This window comes from Monodelphis domestica, chromosome 3, assembly GCF_027887165.1.
Source record: "Monodelphis domestica isolate mMonDom1 chromosome 3, mMonDom1.pri, whole genome shotgun sequence".
Taxonomy (NCBI): Eukaryota; Metazoa; Chordata; class Mammalia; order Didelphimorphia; family Didelphidae; genus Monodelphis; species Monodelphis domestica.
This window is the reverse complement of record NC_077229.1, coordinates 434,970,788-434,993,028: the sequence shown is the minus strand read 5'-3', so window position 1 is coordinate 434,993,028 and position 22,241 is coordinate 434,970,788. Positions and strand designations below refer to the sequence as shown.

At 36.0% G+C, this 22,241-nt stretch overlaps 1 protein-coding gene across 26 annotated transcripts in view; it reads right to left on the bottom strand.

The window, feature by feature from the left end:
• Positions 1-22,241, bottom strand: part of NEDD4L (NEDD4 like E3 ubiquitin protein ligase) — a 444,249-nt gene that overhangs the window by 108,599 nt on the left and 313,409 nt on the right. For all 26 annotated transcript variants that reach the window (XM_056824470.1, XM_056824464.1, XM_056824466.1 and 23 more), the window contains one exon: positions 2,052-2,102. In XM_056824470.1, the coding sequence (XP_056680448.1) occupies positions 2,052-2,102 (51 nt within the window). The remainder of the gene's footprint in view (positions 1-2,051; positions 2,103-22,241) is intronic.

The window sequence follows — 22,241 nt, the reverse complement described above, 5'->3', positions numbered from 1 at the left end:
GATATCACTACTAGGCAAGTACTAGTGAAGAAAAGAATACCGAGAGAAATCTTAATTATATTACTAATCCATAGCAAAGAGATTTTTTGTTTGTTCATAAAATCCTTCACAAAAGTCCAACTGATGTATGGACTAGGCTGATGGGACACAAACTTTGCTTTATGAAAATATTGGTTTAATGGAGACACAAAGGCTTTGAAGACAGGTTTGAAGATGGACTCATCATCAGAAGCTACTTTCTTTTTAAGTTTTAGCAACTCCCTAAAGACCGTTGTCTAAACTTAAAACAAAAGTTGCAATCTGAATTGATGGAAAGAAGCACCCACACTAATAAAATCACAGCTTTTTTAAAGGGAGGGGAAATTGGTTCTTAACATTGATGTATCACTGAAACCTATGTAAATCTGATGAAGTCCTCATAATAATGTATTTAAACGCAGAAAATGAAATCTATAGAATTGCAAAGGAAACCGATTAAAATGAAATAGTCAATTAAAAAAAATAAGTTCCCATAGCCCAGATTAAGAATTCTTGTATCTATAAATTTATCAATCCATACATATTTTGATCAATTAAATATAAATCTCACATTGTACTCTCAAGTAGATCCACAAAAATTGGCATCTAATATAATGAGACATTCTCTTATGGAATGTCTCATTTTATAGTCATTATTCAAAAGGGTATGTCTGTGTCAATCCAGAAATATACATACAAAAAGCATATGTACCCCTTGAGCACTTGTACCTGAGGGATTCAAAAATTTTTTTTAATAAACTGTGCTGCTTGGAAATAAACCTATTTGAAACTTTTCTTTCTTAACAGGACCCCTTACTAGAATTTTTGCTATACAATTCCTTTCAGAAATTTTTTGGAAGCCTTCATGGGGAGCAGCCATTCTGCAAGTTCATTCAGTTAAGAAGAGCCTCAGGTCAATGCAGTAGCTAGGTTCCCATTAGCTATTTTAAAACTGTTTCATTAGTGGAAAATCTATTCTACCTACACCTACTTGTCATTGCAAATAATGATGATGACAATGAAGATGATGCTGTGGCTAAATGGTAACAACAATCATCACCTCCCCGAGGCAATGACTTTTCTTTCCCTACTATACTCAATTACATAAACTATCACTTTGTGTTGTAGATAGGTTGAAGAACAAGACAGAGAAAGGAGACGAGAAGAATGTGAGATGTCAACTCTTTTCTCAAGATCTTACTATCCTCTCTCTTACAAAAGAGATGGTATGGTTGTATCCCTGACCACTGTTTAGAAGCTATTAGAGCCAATTGCTTTGCTTTTTTATTTTTTTTCATCTTTACTTTCTGTCTTAGTAACAGCTCTTAAGACAGAAGGGCAAAGGCTAAGCAAATGGGATTAAGTGCCTTGCCCAGGGTCACACAGCTAGGAAGTGTCTGAAGCATATTTACAGCCAGCTTTCCTCCAGACTTCAGGCCTGGCTCTCTATGTCACCAAGGTACCTCTGGCTTTACTTCTTAATCCAGCTGACAGCAGTGACTTCTATAGGACTAAACTCTGTCTATGCCCTAAAGCTGTAATTACTCCTAGTGTTGACTGGAACATGCCTAGGTTAAAAAAAAAAAGTTATTGATTTCAGAAACTAATCTCAAGAGAAAAAAATTAGATGTATACTTCCTGTCTAATCTGGGGATAGGGTTAATTTATTATCTCCTCCATCCTTCAATTTCTTGGGAATCAAGGGAGATATTATTTAAAAAATGGGACAATAATAAAGAGTAAAGACCTGGGCCACATAACAGCCTGGCTAGAAAGAAATACAGAAGAGCAGTGATAAAATTGGACTGGGATTTGGGGAGTAATTGATATTGATTAGCCAAATTATGTTTTACAGCTGAGATTTCTTTTACCTTTCTGAAATGGGAGTAAGATGTTCTATTGTCTGATTCTTTCTTCTTTCCCACCTCCCATTTCTCACTAAAATATAAGAAAAACTTTCCTAAAATTCAGAAGGCCCCAATTAAATATTGTTTTCCATCATATAAAATACAGGTTAGCTATAATTTCCTTACCGGGAGATGACTAAGGGGAACGTCCACTTGACCAAGGAAGTCGTCTCTTGTCTGTTTTAAAAAAAAGAGAAGGGGTACTGAGTTTGTAAGATATGTATTGATAAAATAAAAACATTTCAACATTTTGAAAGGAGAAAAATTTTTTTTAAAAAAGAAGGAAAAAAGAGATGGAAGAGGAATTAAAATCAACTACACTTAAAATTGCCACAGAGTAGAATGTCAAGATGCAAATAGGAATGAAGCCTAAGGAACATTTATAACTGATTTCCAAACTTTTGAACTTTAGCTTGCTGTTTTTCACCACTGCCACTGAACTCTTGGGCTGACATTGAGATAAATGAGATAAATGTTAGCATGGCTCAGTTTGAGATTATGTTAATTTGGGCAGGAGGGGGGGCAAGGTTTAAAGTTGGACCAAACCGAAGAGTCTTAAAACATTTTTTTAAAGCTGGACCTTTGATTTAATCTCTGTAGGGTGGAGGAAGTCCACCCTATTGAAGAATACATCAAAGTCCTCTCTGCATAGAGTTTTTAAGGCACTGGGTAGGTTAAGTGATTTGCTACTAAGATCACACAGGTAATATGAATTAATTAATTCCAAGACAACCTCTAACAGCCATTCGACCACAGAAGGGTCAAAATGTTATCCTTTCTTAAAAAGCTAAAGGGCATAAAGAAATGACAGCATACCCCAAATCCGAATCTAATTGCTATTCTACCTAGATCTTTAAGATCTTATGGTCATTATTTTTATACTTTCTGGGATTGATTTATTCACTGTAATTCTCTGTCCATACCACTATTCCATGTTATAGTATAGCTAGATGAGAGTGAAAGCAAATGAGAGAGAGAGAGACAGAGACAGAGACAGAGACAGAGACAGAGACAGAGAGAGAGAGAGAGAGAGAGAGAGAGAGAGAGAGAGAGAGAGAGAGAGAGAGAGAGAGAGAGAGAAACAGAGACAGAGATTCACTGGAAAGTAAATTTCATTTCTACAGAAAACTCCAAATGTGAAAAGTCCTTCCACTTATACAGATGGGCAATCTTATGGACCTATCTGGGACACATAATTGCCCAAGGGCATATAACTATATGCCTCTGAGACCAGTTTTCTACCGATTATAGCATATTCTCTCTTGGACTGTGTGTGTATGTGTGTGTATTCCCCCTGAAATCAAAGTAAATTAAAATTAATATAATTTTTAGGATATTGTGGGACCCTTAATAACTATGGCTCATGCGCCTAATAAAGACAGTGGTAGGTGGATAAAAATATCCCCTCCATAAAACCAATTCAGGAATCACAAAGTTTTACAGCCTGACAATGTTTCACTTGTGTTGCCTAGCAGTATAGGTCAGTACTGGAATATAATACAATATAATATAATAGTAAACATTATACAATCCAAACATAGATTTACATTATTAATTCAAATTTATAAATTATATAATTAAAATTGTGTGTGTGTGTATGTCTATAGGAAGTCTGGTATGGAGAGCTAGTATCAAAGCTAGGAAGAAGTTCATACTAGTACTACACACACACACAGACACACGTTTTAGTTACATAATTTTCAAACCTTACTATATCACTTAGAAATCATGTGAATCTTTGCAATATATTTTATAAGTACCATACTGGATGCTGGCAGCATCAACGAAGCAGGCATAATACTTGTTGCCTAAAGTAGTGACTTGTTTCTTCTTTATAACCCTTACTTGTCTAGTTAAAAGTCCTAGTTATCAATTGTTCTAGTATCAATTCTAAAACAAAAATTCAGCATGGGTTTAAGTGACTTGTCCAGGATCACAATGCTAGAAAGTGTCTAAGGCCACATTTGAACCCAGAACCTCCCATTTCCAAGTCTGACAATCAGTCCACTGTATTACCTAGCTGCCCCTCGAATTAGTGACTCTTAAATTTAATTTAAAAAAATGTACCAAGTTACCATTGCTGAATTAGATATCAAGACAGCCTTAACATTAAATTACTTTTAATTCACTTTTAAATTTAGGAAATAGTAAGTCATAAGAGAGAACATGATATAGTGAAGTGAAAGCTACTCTCAGAGACAGGAAGGTGTCAGTCCAGATGCTATCTCTGATAAATCATCACTATGTGATCTAGGGCAAGTCTGAACTAAACTAAACCTGTCAGTACACCTAGATAACTGATCAATGAAAGGAAATTTCCAAACTTAAAGGTGCTCACACTAATCACATCATGGATCAAGCCCCTCTATAGACATACTCTCTCTCTCTCTCTCTCTCTCTCTCTCTCTCTCTCTCTCAAACTGTAGACTTAATCTCTTTTTTTGCTGATTTTAAAAAGACCTAGAGCTATTCTGTGACTTGCCAGTCATACAGTCTGCATTTTTCAGAGGTAAGACTTCAATCCAGGGGAAAGGGCTACTAGCACTTCAGTCTCCTCACTCCATGGTCCAACACTTTTACATCCCCCTCAAAACAATGAAACTTTGAAAACTTGGAAAATAAATCGATGTTCTGTTCAAAATATACCAGAAGGATTTTCTCTCATTTGGCTCCTTGACTTATATTGATTCTCTCCCATTAAAAACAAAGGAGGGAAAAAGGAAACTAAGTATGTGGCAGATTTCTAAGAAAATTTGCTCCAGAAATGTACATGCTCTTCTTATTAGCCAAATAAAGTTGTGGAAACAGAGCCGCTTTTTAAAAAAATTCATAAATAATGACAGAAATCTGATGTTATCGTTTCTCCAGTGTGGAAGTGAAATCAATCTATTATGATAGCTTTTGAAGAGATTTTAAATTTCCTTTATTTCATTGGATTAATTGTCAACTGGGATGAACATTGTTTTTTATACTTATGTAGATCTTGCCTAGACCTTGCTATCTTAGCCAAAGAAATGTAGTAGAATAGTTTACAGTAGCTCGCCTAACATAATGATTTGGGTAATCACAATATTAATACCAGCAGGTTTATTCATATACAAACATATATAAATCTAAAATATGTTTATATAAAACTTTGATGCTATCTTACTTGATCCTCACAACAGTCTTATGGAAGTGGGTACCATGTTGCTGTCTTGATCTTACAGATGGGAAATTCAGACCCACACAACCTTGTCAAGGTTATATAATTAGCAAATTATCAAGCTATAGAGCTGGAAACAAAGCCTCAAGTTTTCTGCCTCTAAGTTCTGAGGTTTTTTTTTTTACAGAACTAGAGTGTTAAATAATGTGCAGTTATTATCAAAGATGAATATTCATTTATTTTCCTAATAAGAGAGCAAGAGAATAATTTTCATTTAACACATAAAAGCTCAACTGTAGGATATATAATCAATCTTTACTGAAATAGTAATTCATAAACATGAATCAAATTTATAAACAAATATATTGTCTCTTGAATGTATCTCCCTCTCTCTCCCAACTTCTTTAGGATATATTAAAATGATGGATGAGTTGTTTGAGATGATCAGCATTTAAATACTTCCCAGAATTGGAGGAAATACTACTTAATAAAGAATGACACTGGAAATAAGCATAAGCTTAGCTTTTCCAGGGGCCCATTAAGACCACAGTTATTGCCATATTTGCCAAGATCTTGGTATGCCTGTCATGTAAGAACTACATAACTAAGAAAGCTTTGAAAATTATACAGCAGAAGAAGCCAACTACTGATTCTGAGTGACCTTCTCCAAGATTGAAATCTAAAGCTATCAAACTCACATTCTAAATGTTTTGACTTCTAATCATACTAGTGTTCATTTTTTTTAAAGGATATTGGTTGATTGACAAATACACTGAACATATAAAATAATATATATAAATATAATAATATATATAAAACAAAGTTTTAAGGAAATTATCACTTGAATAATGGTGTCATTCAAAATCCAATGCAATTCCACAAATAATGATGAAGGCAAGAGAATCACTCCATAACCTGGCATCAGACTGAGAGGCAAACTCTCTCCTTGTATTGAATTTCTAATCTATGTGTCACTTACTCACATAGTACTCATTTGAGAATGTTCTCTATTCTTAGTTATCTTTGCTTATGATTTAATTAAAACAAAAAGGAAAACCCATTGATCTTTTATATCTCCCACAGAAAATAGCACAAGGAAACATTCAGGTGATTTGACTGCCTGATTTTCTGTGAATTAATATCTTAAAGCCATAGCATTTTCAGTCCCATAGGGACCTTATGGAACATGGTATTTGTTGGAAAATAAATATCCCCAAGTAATTCTACTCCCTGTTGTATTTTAATTTAAAATTCAAGATTTTTGTTCGAGAAAAGATCTTCAAGGAAGTTTGATAACTCCTAAATCCTGTGAATGAATTGTTGCAGAAAGATGCCAGAAAACCCACACTACATCAAGAAGATCAAGAATGAACTTTGGATATGGTTGATTGAACTGAACATTGATTGAACATTTATGGTAAATGTACACATTTATGCCAAAAGGGACTGCCCCTAATTTGGCTTTCTGTCAATGGGCCTAGCAAAACATTGGTTTTGCTTTCTTTCTTTTCTATTTCCTCCCTCACAACTCTAATTTCCTCTTAGAAAATTGAATATTGTGTATATCTATAGTTAGAAGTGCATTTAGGACTATAAGATGATTATGTTAAATGATCAACGGGGAGATTAGTCTCCCAATGATCATCGGGGGGATTGTGAACCTTAAAAAATTCCCAAACCCTACTTCATAAGGTTGGGTTAAGACCATCCCCCATTGGGACCATTCCCCATTTGGGCAGTGAAGGTACTTGATCAGGAATGTGTGAACTCTACTTCACCATACTTAAGCATGCCTTAGGGGAAGATAAAGTTGTAAACTCTTTTGCTGAACAATGAAAAGCACTTAAACCCATACTTATAGTAAGACAAAAAGTTCTTAAGGCATGCCTATTTTTGGATATAATACAAAAGGGTGCTAAGTACCTATAAAGGTCAGGCAACTTGTGAACTTACAAGGAGCAAAGAGGTGAAAACTTACTCAGAGATTCTAGTCTACTCAGGTGTGAATTACTCAAAAGATTAGTCTACTCAGGTGTGAACTAAGAATGGTCTGTCCTTTGAAAAACGTCTACTGTGACTGGTAGATGGGAGAACTTAGGGGAGGAGACATAGGAGAAAATACCCTTTAAATAGGAGCTCAGATTCATTCAGAGATTCATTCAGATTGAGTATTGAGCTGGTGGAATCAGCTGAAATGAAGCTGGCCTGGTGTCACTAGAATCCTTGCTTGGACAAATCTTATGGTGAGTGTTTAAGGACTGACTCATCTTTCTTTTAGGGCTTAGGCCTTGGTTGGCCAGGGCTGCCCTGGGCCGGCCTATCCTTTCTCATTATTCCCCTTTTCTCTCTCTCTACCTTTCTTTAATTCCACATTTGTATTAATTAAATTCTCTATAAAACCCAGCTGATTTGGGTATATTTTAATAACTGGGAATTTTTCCCTGGCGACCACCTTATATTTGATTTAAAAACAAGACACTGTCTTGAAACCATATTTACTGCGGTCACAATTTACTCATCCACTCTTGTATCTACTACCAATTAAGTCTTTCACTATTTTAATTATTACAGTTTATGACTCCAACTATTTTAACTCTTACACTGTTCTATCTCCTCTCAAAATAAGAGTCCCCACAGTAATACTTGATGTCATATTTCTGTTTAGGAATTTTCAATTAATATGAGAACATGTGGAAGAATAGGAGTTAATGTGGTACCTCGAGATTAATAAGAGTAGAATAAAAAGAATGCAAAAGGATTTGAGTGGAAGAATTAATTCAAATTAATTACACAAATATTTACTAAGTGCCTACTACATATGATGTAAATGAACTCCAGAGGTATCTGAGATGATATACCTTTGGTCTGACCTTATTACTTATGTCATTATTGCTAGTGTTGCTGCTGCTGGTTGTTGTTGTTGTGTGTAGGCATTATTAGAAAGAATCATTAATAAAGAGACTTGCTATCCTTAAATAATGCCTTTCTATTAACCTCTCAACTTATTACCATCTAACTACAAAAGTTAATCTTCATCTATTACGAATGAAAAGTGTTGTAAATATGTTACTCAACAAGCAACTCCCCTGCAACCCTCAGACTAAAGCTGGAGTCCAAGTTGTAGGTATCTTACAGGAGTGACAACTTTTGTCGTAGTTTCAGTTGTTTCAGTCATGTCCAATTCTTCCTGACCTAATTGGGGATTTTCTTGGAAGAGATACTAAAGCGGTTTGCCATTATTTCTCTAGCTCATTTTACAGATGAAGAATATGAGGCAAATTGAGTAAAGTGATTTGACCAGGGTCACACAGTCTGAGGACAGATTGAAAGGCAGAGCAGTAAAGGCTAGGCAACAGGGGTTAAGAAACTTATCCAGGATCATAGTTAGGAATTGTCTAAGGCCATATTTGAACCTACTACCTCTCCTTTCTAGAACTGGCTCTCTATCCACTGAACCACCTAGCTGCCCCCCATCTCATAAGTTCTTAATGACATTAGTACTTAGTTAGGTAGTTGAAGTCAGGAAAATACAAGTTCAAATCTAGCCTCAGACATTTATTATCCATGTGAGTCTGGGTACTGAGCTTATACCAACCTCAGTAGTAAAATAAGGAAAGCATCTAAACCCTAAGGCTTTTTGTTGTGAGGATACATTGAGATAGTATTTGTAAAGTGACTTGCAAATCAAAGTTTCATATAAATGCTACAGTTGTTGTGATTATTATTAGAGCTAGAAGAGATATTTCCTCTTCTGAAAATTGATACACATCCCTTTCCAAAGGAGAAAGAACCCAATGCAAAGTGAATTGAATTCAACTTAACTAAACAAATATTTAAGTGTCTACTACATGTGATGTGAATGAGCTCCAGAGGTATCTGAGATGATCCTTATTATGTTCTTGTGTCAGGAAGAGCTTTTAAGAATGATTATTATTGAAAGAAAAAAGTCAGTAAGAATAGCATCCTTAGTGTGGCCAGTGAGAGGACAATTGAGTTCCGGTCATCCCTACCGAACAAAAAGTTTGAATGCTTTTCTGATTCATTCTCTGGAAAGGGTTCTAAACTTAATTGTAACCTTTACATAGAAACAAACACAAATGTATGTGTTCATGAATGCAAACTCCTGATCCATACTTGGCAAAGAAATATGGGCCTCAGAACATCTTTGAGCCTCATTCCTCTTTGGTTGTTGGATTTCTAACTGTTGTACAACACTTGAAACATATATACCTCTCAGTCTCATATGACAGCTAAGATCCTCACACAACACATATTTGGCCACATTATTTTGAACAAGAACTCCAAATTCATACTTTGGTATAGTATTCAAATTTAGAAACAAAACCAAGTTCATCAAATTCCTTAAGGCATTCTCTAGCTAATAAAGTAATAACTTCAGTTGCTGGATAATGTTCTCTGTATTCCAGTTTTTAAAAAATGTTTAAGCAGCTCATGATGGAATAGTCTTACTGCTAAAATGAAAAATAGTAATTTTTTTGCATAATTAAAATATAGCTGTTTATGAAATAAACTGAGATGACCAAGTTACTCAAAATGTCAATAGTTGATCATGGATGGAACAAGAAACGGACAATACCAGCTGCCCTAAACAGGTGCTTTACAAGTGAGTGGGGGAATGGAGTGGGTTGAAAGATTCATGTTTCAAAACAGTCTATTGTTGCCAAAACTACTGCACTCATATAGTCTGCAAAATATTCGTGTCAAAAGCATCTGAATGGCCATGGTGACCTTAATTCACTTAGTATGCATTCAACAACAGAAGACATCATCTTGCAATATGTCCTTCTAAAATCTCTACACATTCTCATTAGGATTACAAATATATCTTAAGTTGTTTAAAAAGTATAGGTTAAATGACTTGCCCAGGGACACACAGTTGGCAAATATCAGTGGCAGGAAATATAACCAGGTCTTCCTGGGTTTAAGTCATTCTACTTACTACATTTCAAAATCTCTACATATAAAAACACAAAACAAAACCAAAAACCAAACAAAAAAAAATCAGAATTTTATTTTGAGTCATGTCTAGAAGACTTGAAACTAGTTAATTCAATAACACAGAATTTAGATGATTGTTTGATTAATTGATGTTGCTCAGTCATGCTTTACTCATGGTGACCCCATATGAGGTTTTCTTGGCAGATACTGTAGTGTTTTGCCATTTCCTTTTCCATTATATTTTCCAGATGAGGAAACTGAGGAAAATAGGGTTAAGTGACTTGACTTAAGAGATGCATGGTAATATTTGAACTCAAGAAGATGAGTCTTCTTGACTTCAGGGTTGGCACTCTGCCCACTGTACCACCTAGATGCCTCAGATTGATTACACATCCTTAATTATAAGCCTTAGAAAACACATCCTTACAAAAACATATATATCCTTAAGTCAACAAGGGAAGTGAGAATAGCTCCAGTCCATATTCCATGTCCATATTCCATGCTATTGCACCTGGGAGTAGGAAAGGAAGTAGCAGGATAAAAGGTACCTATCCTCTACACCTGGGGACCCCTGGGAAACAACACTGGAGAACATTCTAATGTTCTTTGGTTATTAGTGCCAGCAGCTCTGGCATCTGAACTTGGTATTTGGGTGTCCTGAAGAAAATGTCACCAGCTATTTTTTCATAGGTTTGAAAGATTACTTTCAATAACTGGAAGTATTTTATTAACCTTACTAAAATCACATCAAGGAGTTGGCCAAAAATCACTCATTCAGATTAATGGAGTCATTTCCATCATGAATGTATTTAAATGAGGCATCATGTTAACCTCTAGAACTTACAAACACTGTATTAGTTTAACCTCTTATCCACAAAGTCCTGACATTTCTTGTGGCTATTTTTAAGGTGGTAAAATGCTGCCAATTTCCTGCCTCAGTTATCACTTGTTGCGCCATCCGCAATGCTGAAAACATGCACCAGTCAAGCAGGTTAGTTAGTATGACAAAGACTCAGCAATCTAAAAGTAAAACCTGAGTCTTGAAACTTGCACATTAGCAGACATAAAAATATGATTTCCATTTTGTAAGGGGAAATATAAGAGAAGGCAGAAATAACAATTACTTATTATTTGAACATTCACTAAATACGGGGAAACGACAAACAATAATTCCATGTCACAGCAGTGTCTGCCTCTTTGAAAAGAGACTTGGGAATTCAAGAGGAAAATGGGAAAATGGCAAAGATGATCAATTTATAAATTATCATCTCTTGGTGATTTTGTGAACAAGCAATTTAACTATCTTTCAACAGTACAGCAACCAAATCTGTAGTCAATGCATATATGTGTAGTTGTATATTTTGTTTTTGGCAGGGTGGGGAAAAATAAGTCTGGCTTTTCATTACAATAGGGAATTCCTAGTTAAGAGAACTCTCTCAATCCATGTGAATAAATACCTGCTCAGAAACTTTTCAGTTTAGAAGACAGTTTCTTAACCCTATTCAGGTCCATGGATAGGTTTCCAGAGGGTGATGTACTTGAATTGGGGAAAAAAATAACATTTATGTTCTCACTAACCTTTAACTGAGTATCTTTCATTTACTTAAAAACATCATTTGGAAAAGGAATGGTTCCAAAGGCTTCACTAGATTTCCCATGGTTCACTGTTATGGAAAGATGTTAAGAACTTCTAGTTTATAGAGGTGCCTGAGTGCACTGAGATTTATAATGATTTCCCAAAATCATAAAGCCAGTATGTGTCAGAAATCACAAACACCTATATACACACAAAAGCAACAGCAGCAGAGTTCTTAGCCTAAGAGGCCTATCAGAAAGAATTTAATTCATAATTTCCCTTTTAGATTCCCAAACAGTACAGACAACTATTGTTTACTCTCAGTATTTCTCAAAGGAGAAAATTTGATTCCTAAACTATTCAGTGAAAAAATATAATTAGCTTGCTTTTTTTTTTTAAGGAAATGGTAAATGCAGCAAGAAATCCAAATATGTAGGGGTGAATTTTTTTTTTCCCAAGCTTGAATAATTGGAAATTAAGAGATGAAAAATAATGTGGTACACTGGAAACAGTACTTGGGACAGAGTTGGTAGACTTGACCCATCTCTTTTACTCACTACTCTTTATAATTGTAATAACTGTAAAGTTCTTAGCACAGTGCTTATGTTCTACATCGGTATTACCTATTATTTTTATTCTTATTCTTAGCTGTGTGGCCTTGGGCAAGTCATTTAACCTAAGCCTTCAATTTCCTCATCTGAAAAATGAGTGTGGTTAGATTAGAACAGAGTTGTCAAACATAAAGTTCACAAGTGTGGTCCAAACCAGATTACAATGCAATTGAGAAATATTTAACCAAAATAAAGAAAATATAATTAAATAGTTAATCTCAATATATAGTTTTTAAAAGTAACATGTAGCCCACAAAGATCCCTATGTATAGTTTGATGACCCCAATTTTTAGTTCAGTTTGTCAACAGTAAAATAATCTCTGAGATCAAATTTTGGATGTGGTCCCATAGTCATACACAGTCATGAGATAACTAAAAGAAGGCAGGAAGTAAAACTGGGGTCATGTGGTAGGGGAAGACATAGATGTAGGTAGAACAAAAATAACAATATAGATCATTCGTATCTGTGCTAACTGGAATAGTTTGTTTTTTTAAACCCTTAAATCTTAAGTATATTGTATTCCAATGCAGTGTGTTGGTTCCAAGGGAAAAGAGCAGTAAGGACTAGGCAGCAGGGGTTATGTAATTTCCCCCCAGGTTATATAGCTAGGAAATTTCTGAAGTCACATTTGAACCCAGGACCTCCCATCTGTTGGTCTGGCTCTCAATCCACTGAGCCACTTAGTTGCCCTCTGGAACACAATTTTTCCTAATATATTTTGATTTTTTTCCCGTCCTAGAACTCAGATAAGTAGTGACAATTTCTTGTTTAGTTTTTTTCTAAGAATCCTTACTGCCTTAATATGAATTAAAAACAAAACAAAACTTTACGTTCCATCTTAGAATCAATACCCAGCATCCGTTCCAAGGCAGAAGAGTGATAAAGGCTAGATGATCAGGGTCAAGTGACTTGCTCAAGTTCACATAACTAGGAAGTGACTGAGGACAAATTTGAACCCAGGACATGGTTCTCTATCCACCGAGCCACATATTTGCCCCTTTAGTATCAATTATAAGACAAAAGAGTAATAAGGGATAGGCAATTGGTGTTAACTGACTTGCCCAGGTACATACAGCTAAGTAGTTAAAATTGTAAACAGGAATTCAATCCTGTAGTTACAAAGTAATCTGTTATCAACTCTAAACCTTGTGCCCTATGCATTATTTACCAATGGGTACAGATTCAAACTTTCCTCAAGTCATATTTTTACTCCCTCTCTGAGCCAGTTACAAAGAGAGTAAAGTTTAAGCATTGCCTGGCACCACCCTCTCATCCTCTCCTCTACTGAAATAATTTTTCATACCTCTTTATGTTATATAATTTATCCCATTCCATTTTTTCACTCCTATATTCATTATGTGGCATTACTTTAAGATTAGTTGGAAAGGATGCTCATGATGGATTCAAGCTTCCCAGCTTATACTCCACCATCTTGGTACTGGAATCCCTGAAGTCACATTCTTAAGCCTCAAGACAGAAATCACATAACCCTGAGTATTTAAAAGACTTTCAGAGAAGATTTTTTCATACTCTGTTGGGAGAGTATGCCAACACAATATAGATACTCTGCCAATAGAGTATGGTAAGTACTGTTGTCGTTCATTCACTTCAGGGCTTTCCAATTCTTTGTGACCCCATTAGGAGATTTTCCTGGCAAAGGCACTGGATTGGTTTCTCATTTCCTTCTTTTACCAAGTCAGAAAGGCTCTGATGAAGGGTGCAGCAAAGCCTAGAATTTGCAGACCAGCTTCACTAAGTCTAGACCAACCTGACTACAAAGGGAATAAAAACTTTTATCCTTAATATCTCACTAGGATCATTTACCAGGTCATAAGTCAGTGGAAAGAATACTCATACTGACGGAATCATAAAACCATAAAGTATACAGAACAATAAGCACTAATTTTGGGGGGTGAGGGTGGAATTCATATTATTTCAAAAAACAAATGTTAAAAAGCAGTAAGGTTAATCTAAACAACACCAGAGAAAACAGAATGACAGGTCTGAGAGTAAAATCTGAGTACAAATGCATGGTAAACTTGCCAGAGTATAAGGCTGCCACTAAGAATAAATATTACAACAGTGATCCTAAATCAATGTCTGAGAAAGGGAAATTATCCTTCTCCAAAATGCTAGTCATTACAGGCACCTTCAGCCAATGAGCAGCACAGCCCCCTATCCAAGGAGCAAGCCTAATAGAGGTAAAGATGTTGAAACCAGCTGCAGCTTTGGAATGATTTCAAAAGCACTAGCTCTGCACTACTTAAATAATGAATGGCTCATGGAACTTCCACCATAGCTTTGGAAAGCACAGTTAACCTTTTGCAAGTTTATTGTCCAGCAAAGTCACCTAACTGGCAAGGTGAACTAACAGCCTCTTCAAATTCCATTTCATTCCTCAGACAAGAATAAAGCAAGCTTTATTCTCAGTAACAAAAGCAAGGAAGCATCTGACTGCAGTGCATGTGAACTTCTTTATAATGTGTAACTGCTGGGGTTTCAAGAGAGAAAACTCAAAAGATCCGGATGAATACTGTGCATTGCATAACATGATCTCTCACCACCTGGGAGCTCCAGCTCTCCCAGCAAATGATTTCACAGCCCTACTATTTAAGTTATCTTAATGGAAATTGCAAAATGGCATTTGAGAAAGAGAAAGGAAGGGAGGGAGGAGAAAGTGAGATGTTGAGTGCTAGCATGTGCACATATGCTTCTGCCAAAACACAGCTTACAATAAAAATTATAATATTGAAAAACATAAGATTGGGACAGATAGTTGGCTCAGTGGATAGAGAGACATGAGGTCCTGGGTTCAAAGCTAGCCTCAGATACATCATAGCTGTGTGATCCTGGGCAAGTCACTTGACCCCAATTTTCCAGCCTTTTACCACTCTTCTGCTTAGGAAAGGATACTTAGTAGCAATACTAAGACAAAGTATGGGCTTAAAAATAGAAGAAAAGAGATCTAAACAAACCCAAATCTCTTTTTGTAAAAGCAAAACAAAACAAAACAACAAAAAACCCCAAGACATCCCTCATTTATACTGACATTCACTGCCCTTTAGGCTTGATTAGTGTTTATGCTTGCACTGTTTTTACTTGAGAAAAAAGTCTGATCCAGGCTGTTACAGTAGAAGGTATATCCTGAAGATGGGTTTCTTATTGAGGCAGTCAATTAAGGAGCATTTATTAAGAACTACCTTGTTACCAAAAATTGTGCTATGTAGGTAAAGATACAAAGAAAGTAAAAGATAGTCTTCCACTCTCAAGGGACTAACAGTATAATAGAGTAGATAACATTCAAATGACTATGAACAGAAGAGAGATACAAGATCTATTGGGGGGAAAAGCAGAAGGCAGTTGTGTTTTCATAACAAGTATATATAATTATTTATAACAACAAGGCATCCATGTCAACAAGATGTCTTAGCAACTGCAACACTTTTAAAGGACCTGGCACATACATAAATGCCAACAGGAGGTACTAAACATGCATACCCTAAACCCAACCCCACTGTGGTCCACGATACATATGTCCATACAAGCATATATGGCAACCATCTAGAAAATCCATTTTTATAGGGAACAAGACAAAGTAAGTAACTGATTATTTTATTTGGAAAAGTTTACTATAGTTATGGAGAAAACCACCAGAGGCTTAACTAGCCCAGGATAAATTGGTGCATCTGTACTTGATATTGTTTCTTTTAGGGCATAGAGACAGAAGGGAATCATAGCTGTAGTGCATACATTTAAGACTGAATTCCCATTCATAAGTAGGACATAAGGTGGTTTTTGGGAGACACAGATATTTTTATTTCTCTCTTTATTTTTCCCATTTGAATTAGTTTATTTAGTCAATTTAGAACATTATTCCTTGGTTACAATAATCTCATTATTTCTCTCCCTCCCCTCCACCCACTCTTCCTGAATCCAACACACAATTTCATTGGATAGTACTTGTGTCCGTGATCAGGACCTATTTTCCATGTTGTTGTTTATACTAGGATTTTCATTTAGAGTCTACATCCCCAACCATATCCCTTCGACCCATGTATTCAAGCAGTTGTTTTTCTTTGGAGTTTTTACTCCCACAGTGTTTTCTCTGGATGTGGGTAGTGTTCTTTCTCATAGATCCCTCCAAGGTGTTCAGGATCACTGCATTGCCACTAATGGAGAAGTCCATTACATTTGATTGTACCACAGTGTATCAGTCTCTGTGTACAATGTTTTCCTGGTTCTCCTCATCTCACTCTGCATCACTTTCTGGAGGTTATTCCAGTTCCCATGGAATTAGTCCACTTTATTATTCCTTTGAGCACAATAGTATTCCATCACCAACATATACCACAATGTGTTCAGCCATTCCCCAATTGAAGGGCATCCCTTCATTTTCCAATTTTTGGCCACCACAAAGAGCACAGCTAGAAATACTTTTGTACATGTCTTTTTCCTTATTATCTCTTTGGGGTACAAACCCAGCAGTGCTATGGCTGGATCAAAGGGCAGACAGTCTTTTATCACCCTTTGGGCATAGTTTCAAATTGTCCTCCAGAATGGTTGCATCAATTCACAGCTCCACCAGTATTGAATTAATGTCCCAACTTTGCCACACACCCTCCAGCATTCATTACTTTCCTTTGCTGTCATGTGAGCCAATCTGCTAGGTGTGAGGTGATACCTCAGAGTTGTTTTGAGTTGCATTTCTCTGATTATTAGAGATTTAGAGCACTTTTTCATGTGTTTAATAACAATTTTGATTTGTTTAACTGAAAATTGCCCATTCATGTCCCTTGCCCATTTTTCAATTGGAGAATGGCTTGATTTTTTGTACAACTGGTTTAGCTCTTTATAAATTTGAGTGATTAGACCTTTGTCAGAAGTATCTGTAATGAAGATTGTTTCCTAATTTGTTGCTTCCCTTCTAATTTTGGATGCATTAGTTTTGTTTGTACAAAAACTTTTAAATTTATGTAATCAAAGTTATTGATTTTACATTTTGTGATTTTTTTCTAGCTTTTGCTTGGTTTTAAAGTCTTTCCTTTACCAAAGATCTGACAAGTATACTATTCTGTGTTCACCTAATTTGCTTTTACTTTCCTTCTTTATATTTGGGCCATTCACCCATTCTGAGCTTATCTTGGAATAGTATATGAGATATTGATCCAAAACTAATCTCTCTGATACTGTCTTCCAATTTTCCCAGCAGTTTTTATCAAAAAGTGGGTTTTGGTCTCCAAAACTGGGATCTTTGGGTTTATCATAGACTGCCCTGATGAAGTCATTTACCCCATGTCTATTCCACTGATCCTCCTTTCTGTCTCTTAGCCAGTACCAAATTGTTTTGATAACCACAGCTTTATACTATAGTTTGAGATCTGGGACTGCAAGGCCACCTTCCTTTGAATTTTTTTTTCATGATTTCCTGGATATCCCTGATCTTTTGTTCTTCCAAATGAAATTTGTTATATTTTTTTCTAATTCTGTAAAGAAGTTTTTTGATAGTTCAATGGGTATGGCACTAAATAAGTATATTAATTTGGGTGGGATTGTCATTTTTATTATGTTAGCTCATCCCATCCATGAGCAATCAACGTTTTTCCAATTGTTTAGATCTAGCTTTAATTGTGTGGAGAGTGTTTTGTAGTTGTGTTCATATAGTTCCTGTGTTTGTCTCACCAGATAGAATCCTAAGTATTTTATATTGTCTAGGATGAGTTTAAACGGAATTTCTCTTTCTAATTCTTCCTGCTGAGATGGATTGGAGATATCTAGAAATGCTGATGACTTATGCTGGTTTATTTTGTATCTTGCAACTTTGCTAAAGATGTTGATTATTTTGACTAGCTTTTTGGTTGATTCTCTAGGATTCTTTAAGTAGACCATCATATCATCCGCAAAGAGTAATAGCTTGGTCTCTTTATTGCCAATTTTAATACCTTCAATTTCTTTTTCTTCTCTAATTGCTACTGCTAGTGTTCTAGTACAATGTTAAATAATGGGGGTGATAATGGGCATCCTTGTTTCACTCCTGATCTAATTGGGAAGGCTTCTAGTTTATCCCCATTGCAGATGATGTTTGCTTATGGTTTCAGATATATACTGTTTATTATTTTTAGGAAAGGCCCTTCTATTCCTATACTTTCTAGTGTTTTCAATAGGAATGGGTGTTGTATTTTATCAAAGGCTTTTTCTACATCTATTGAGATAATCATGTGATTTTTGTCAGTTTGCTTATTAATATGGTCAATTATGTGGATGGTTTTCCTAATATTGAACCATCCTTGCAATTCCTGGTATGAATCCTACCTGGTCAGTGAATAACCCTTGTGATGACTTGTTGGAGTCTTTTTTCTAGTATCTTATTTAAGATTTTTGCATCTATATTCATTAGGGAGATTGGCCTATAGTTTTCTTTCTTTGTTTTTGACCTACCTGGCTTTGGGATCAGTACCGTGTTTGTGTCATAAAATGAATTTGGCAGCACTCCTTCTTGGCTTATTCTGTCAAATAGTTTGTATAATATTGGGATTAGTTGTTCTTTGAATGTTTGATAGAATTAATTTGTGAATCGATCTGGACATGGGGATTTTTTTCTTGGGGAGTTCTTTGATGGCTTGTTTGATTTCTTTTTCTGATATGGGGTTGTTTAGGTAATTTATTTCTTCCTCTGTTAGTCTAGGCAATTTATATTTTTGTAAGTATTCATCCATTTCACTTAGATTGCCATATTTTTTGCCATACAATTGGGCATAGTAGTTTTTAATGATTGCCTTAATTTCCTCTTCATTAGAGGTGAGGTCTCCCTTTTCATCTTGGATATTGTCAATTTGTTTTTTTTCTTTCCTTTTTTTAATTAGACTGATTAGTACTTTATTTTATTTTTTTTTCAAAATACTAGCTTCTAGTCTTATTTATCAAATCAATAGTTCTTTGACTTTCAATTTTATAAATTTCTCCTTTGATTTTTAGGATCTCTAATTTAGGCTTCATCTGAGGATTTTTAATTTGTTCACTTTCTAGTTTTTTTAATTTGCATGCCCATTTCATTGATCTCTGCCCTTCTTAATTTGTTAATATATGAACTCAAGGATATAAATTTCCCCCTGAGTACTGCTTTGGTTGCATCCCATAGGTTTTGAAAGGATGTCTCATCATTGTCATTTTCTTCAATGAAGTTATTAATTGTTCTTAATTTATTAATTGTATGATTTGTTCTTTAACTAACTGGTTTTGGAGAATTGAATTGTTTAATTTCCAATTTTTGATTTGCCTCTCTATGTACTGTTACTAATTATTATTTTCATTGCATTGTGATCTGAGAAGGTTGCATTTATTATTTCTGCTCTTTTGCACTCATTTGCAATGTTTTTATGCCCTAATACATGGTCAATTTTTATGAATGTACCATGTGCTGCTGAGAAGAAGGTATATTCTCTTTTGTCCTTATTTCTTTTTCTCCTCATATCTACTAACTCTAATTTTTCTAAGATTTCATTCACTTCTCTTACACCTCTTTCTGGTTTGGCTAGAGGAAGGTTCAGGTCTCCCAATAGTATAGTTTTTCTATCTATTTCATCCTTGAGCTCCTCTAATTTCTCCTTTAGAAATTTGGATGCTATGTCATTTGCTGCATACATGTTGAATACAGGTATTTCCTCATTGTCTATACTGCCTTTTATCAGGATGCAATTAACTTTCCTATCTCTTTTAACTAGATTTATTTTTACTTTGCCTTTGTCAGATATCATGATTGTGACTCCTGCCTTCTTTTTATCAGTTGATGCCCAATAGATTTGGCTCCACCCTCTTACTTTCACCCTATGTGTATCTACCTTCCTCATGTGTGTTTCTTGTAAACTGCATATGGTAGGGTTTTGGATTCTAATCTACTCCATCATTCATTTATGTTTTATGGGTGAGTTCATTCCATTCACATTCAGAGATAAGATTACTAGCTGTGTATTTCCCAGCATTTTGATTTCTACTCTTGGTCCTGCCTTTTCTTCTTTCACTATTTCCTTCTACACCAATGTTTGTTTATAATCAGTCCCCCTAGTTCCCACCCTTATTTTACTTCCCTTTCTACCCCCTCCCTTTTTATCCCCCCCCCCATTTTCTCTGTAGTCTTTCTCAAATTGCGCCCCCCACCCCGTACTGCTTCCCTCCCCACCAGTCTGTTTGTTACCCTTCTATTCTCCTATAGGGCACAAATCTATTCTCTGCCCCAATGGATTGGATTGTTCTTCCCTCTTTGGGTCAATTTCAAAGCATGTAAGAGTTCAAAACAAGTAAGAACTATTTCCTATCTCCAACCTCTTTACCCTTCCAGTGTATCAATGTTCTCACCCTCCTGCCTTGAGCTTCTTTGTGACATATAAATTTACCCCCCATTTGTTTCTTTTCCCATTTCTTTTAGTATTAACCTCTTCTTTTAGCTCTAGTTGTACGTATACACACACACACACATGTATATGTATTTATGCATGCATATATCTATATACCTATTTATGTCTTGTCCTTTCATCCTATACAGTTTCTCACTGTTCCCTCTAAGTGTAATTCTTCCAGCTGCCCAGGTGATAGCAACAGTTTTTAAGAGTTACCAATGACCTTTTTCCTCATAGGGATAAATAGGATTATAACTTATTGAGTCTCTTTAAAAGGGGGGGGGGTGTTTTTTTCTCTTTTCCCCCTGTTTAAAATTACTTTTTGATGATTCTCTTGAGTTCTGTGCTTGCACCTCAAATTTTCTGTTCTGGTCTGGTCTTTTCTTTTATCATCACTGAGGCTCCATGGTATATGAATGACTTCTTCTTGGCAGCTTGTAATATCTTTTCTTTGGTCTGATAATTCTTGAATTTGGCTATAACATTCATGGGTGTTGTCAGTTGGGGTTTAAATACAGGAGGTGATCTGTGAATTCTTTCAATTTCCACCTTTCCCTCCTGTTCTAGAATGTCGGGGAAATTTTCTTGAATAATTTCCTGTAATATTGTGTCAAGGCTTTTTCTTTTGTCATGGTCTTCTGGTAGACCAATGATTCTTAAACTGTCTCTCCTTGAATGATTTTCTCAATCCTCTGTTTTGTGAATGAGATGCTTCATATTTTCCTCAATTTTTTCATTCTTTTGGTTTTGTATTATAGTGTCCTGCTGCCTTGTGAGGTCACTTAATTCTGGTTGTTGTATTCTGGTTCTTAAAGACTGGATTTCATACCTGGAGTTTTGGTCATCCTTTTCCTTCTGCTCTGATTTTCTTTGAAAGTCATCTTTCATCTCCTTTGCCTCATTTTCCAGCTGATTGATTTTGGCTTTCAAGACACTGTTTTCTGTTTCCAGATGACTTATCTTGCTGTTAAAGTTGTCTTCAACCTCTCTTAATTGTGTTTTGAATTGCATTTAGAGTTCTTCCACAGCCTATATCCAATTCACTGGGATTTCTGATGTATCATTTGCTGATGCCTACCCCTTGTTCCGTTCGCTGTATAGAAGCTATCTATTGATATTCACCCCTTCTTTGCTCCCCTCTTGGAACTTTGACAGAAGATCTCTCCGTGTAGTCTCTGGGGGAGGTTTGTTGGGGGTTTGAGCTTCCCTGTCCTCTGGAGGCTTTTGATTGGATTAAAGTCCAGCAGTCAGTGAGGAGGGGTGTGGAGCCTGGCCTTCCCTGAGTTCTGAAGACTTTTGATGGGATTAAGTTCAGCTTGGGTGTGCTCTGAGTCCAAAACTTCCTGGAAGGCTGGAGCAAATATGGAGGATCTCCACAGCTTTGGTCAGGCTGCCAGGTCTATGCTCCCTCTCTAGCGCTTTCCCTGCCATCTGTATTCGACTCTCTGAACTTGGTACAGCTCTGCCCACAAGGTACACCCTCCAAACCAGCACCTTTGCCTGCCCAGAAGTTCCCACTGCCGTTGGAGTCTCAGCGCTCTAGGTGGTAGGGGGGAGGGGTCCTAGGACCTTCCTTCTGCCTTCCACTTCAACCCGAGTGTTCTTGGATTCCGGCTTTTCGGGGGGCGTACCTT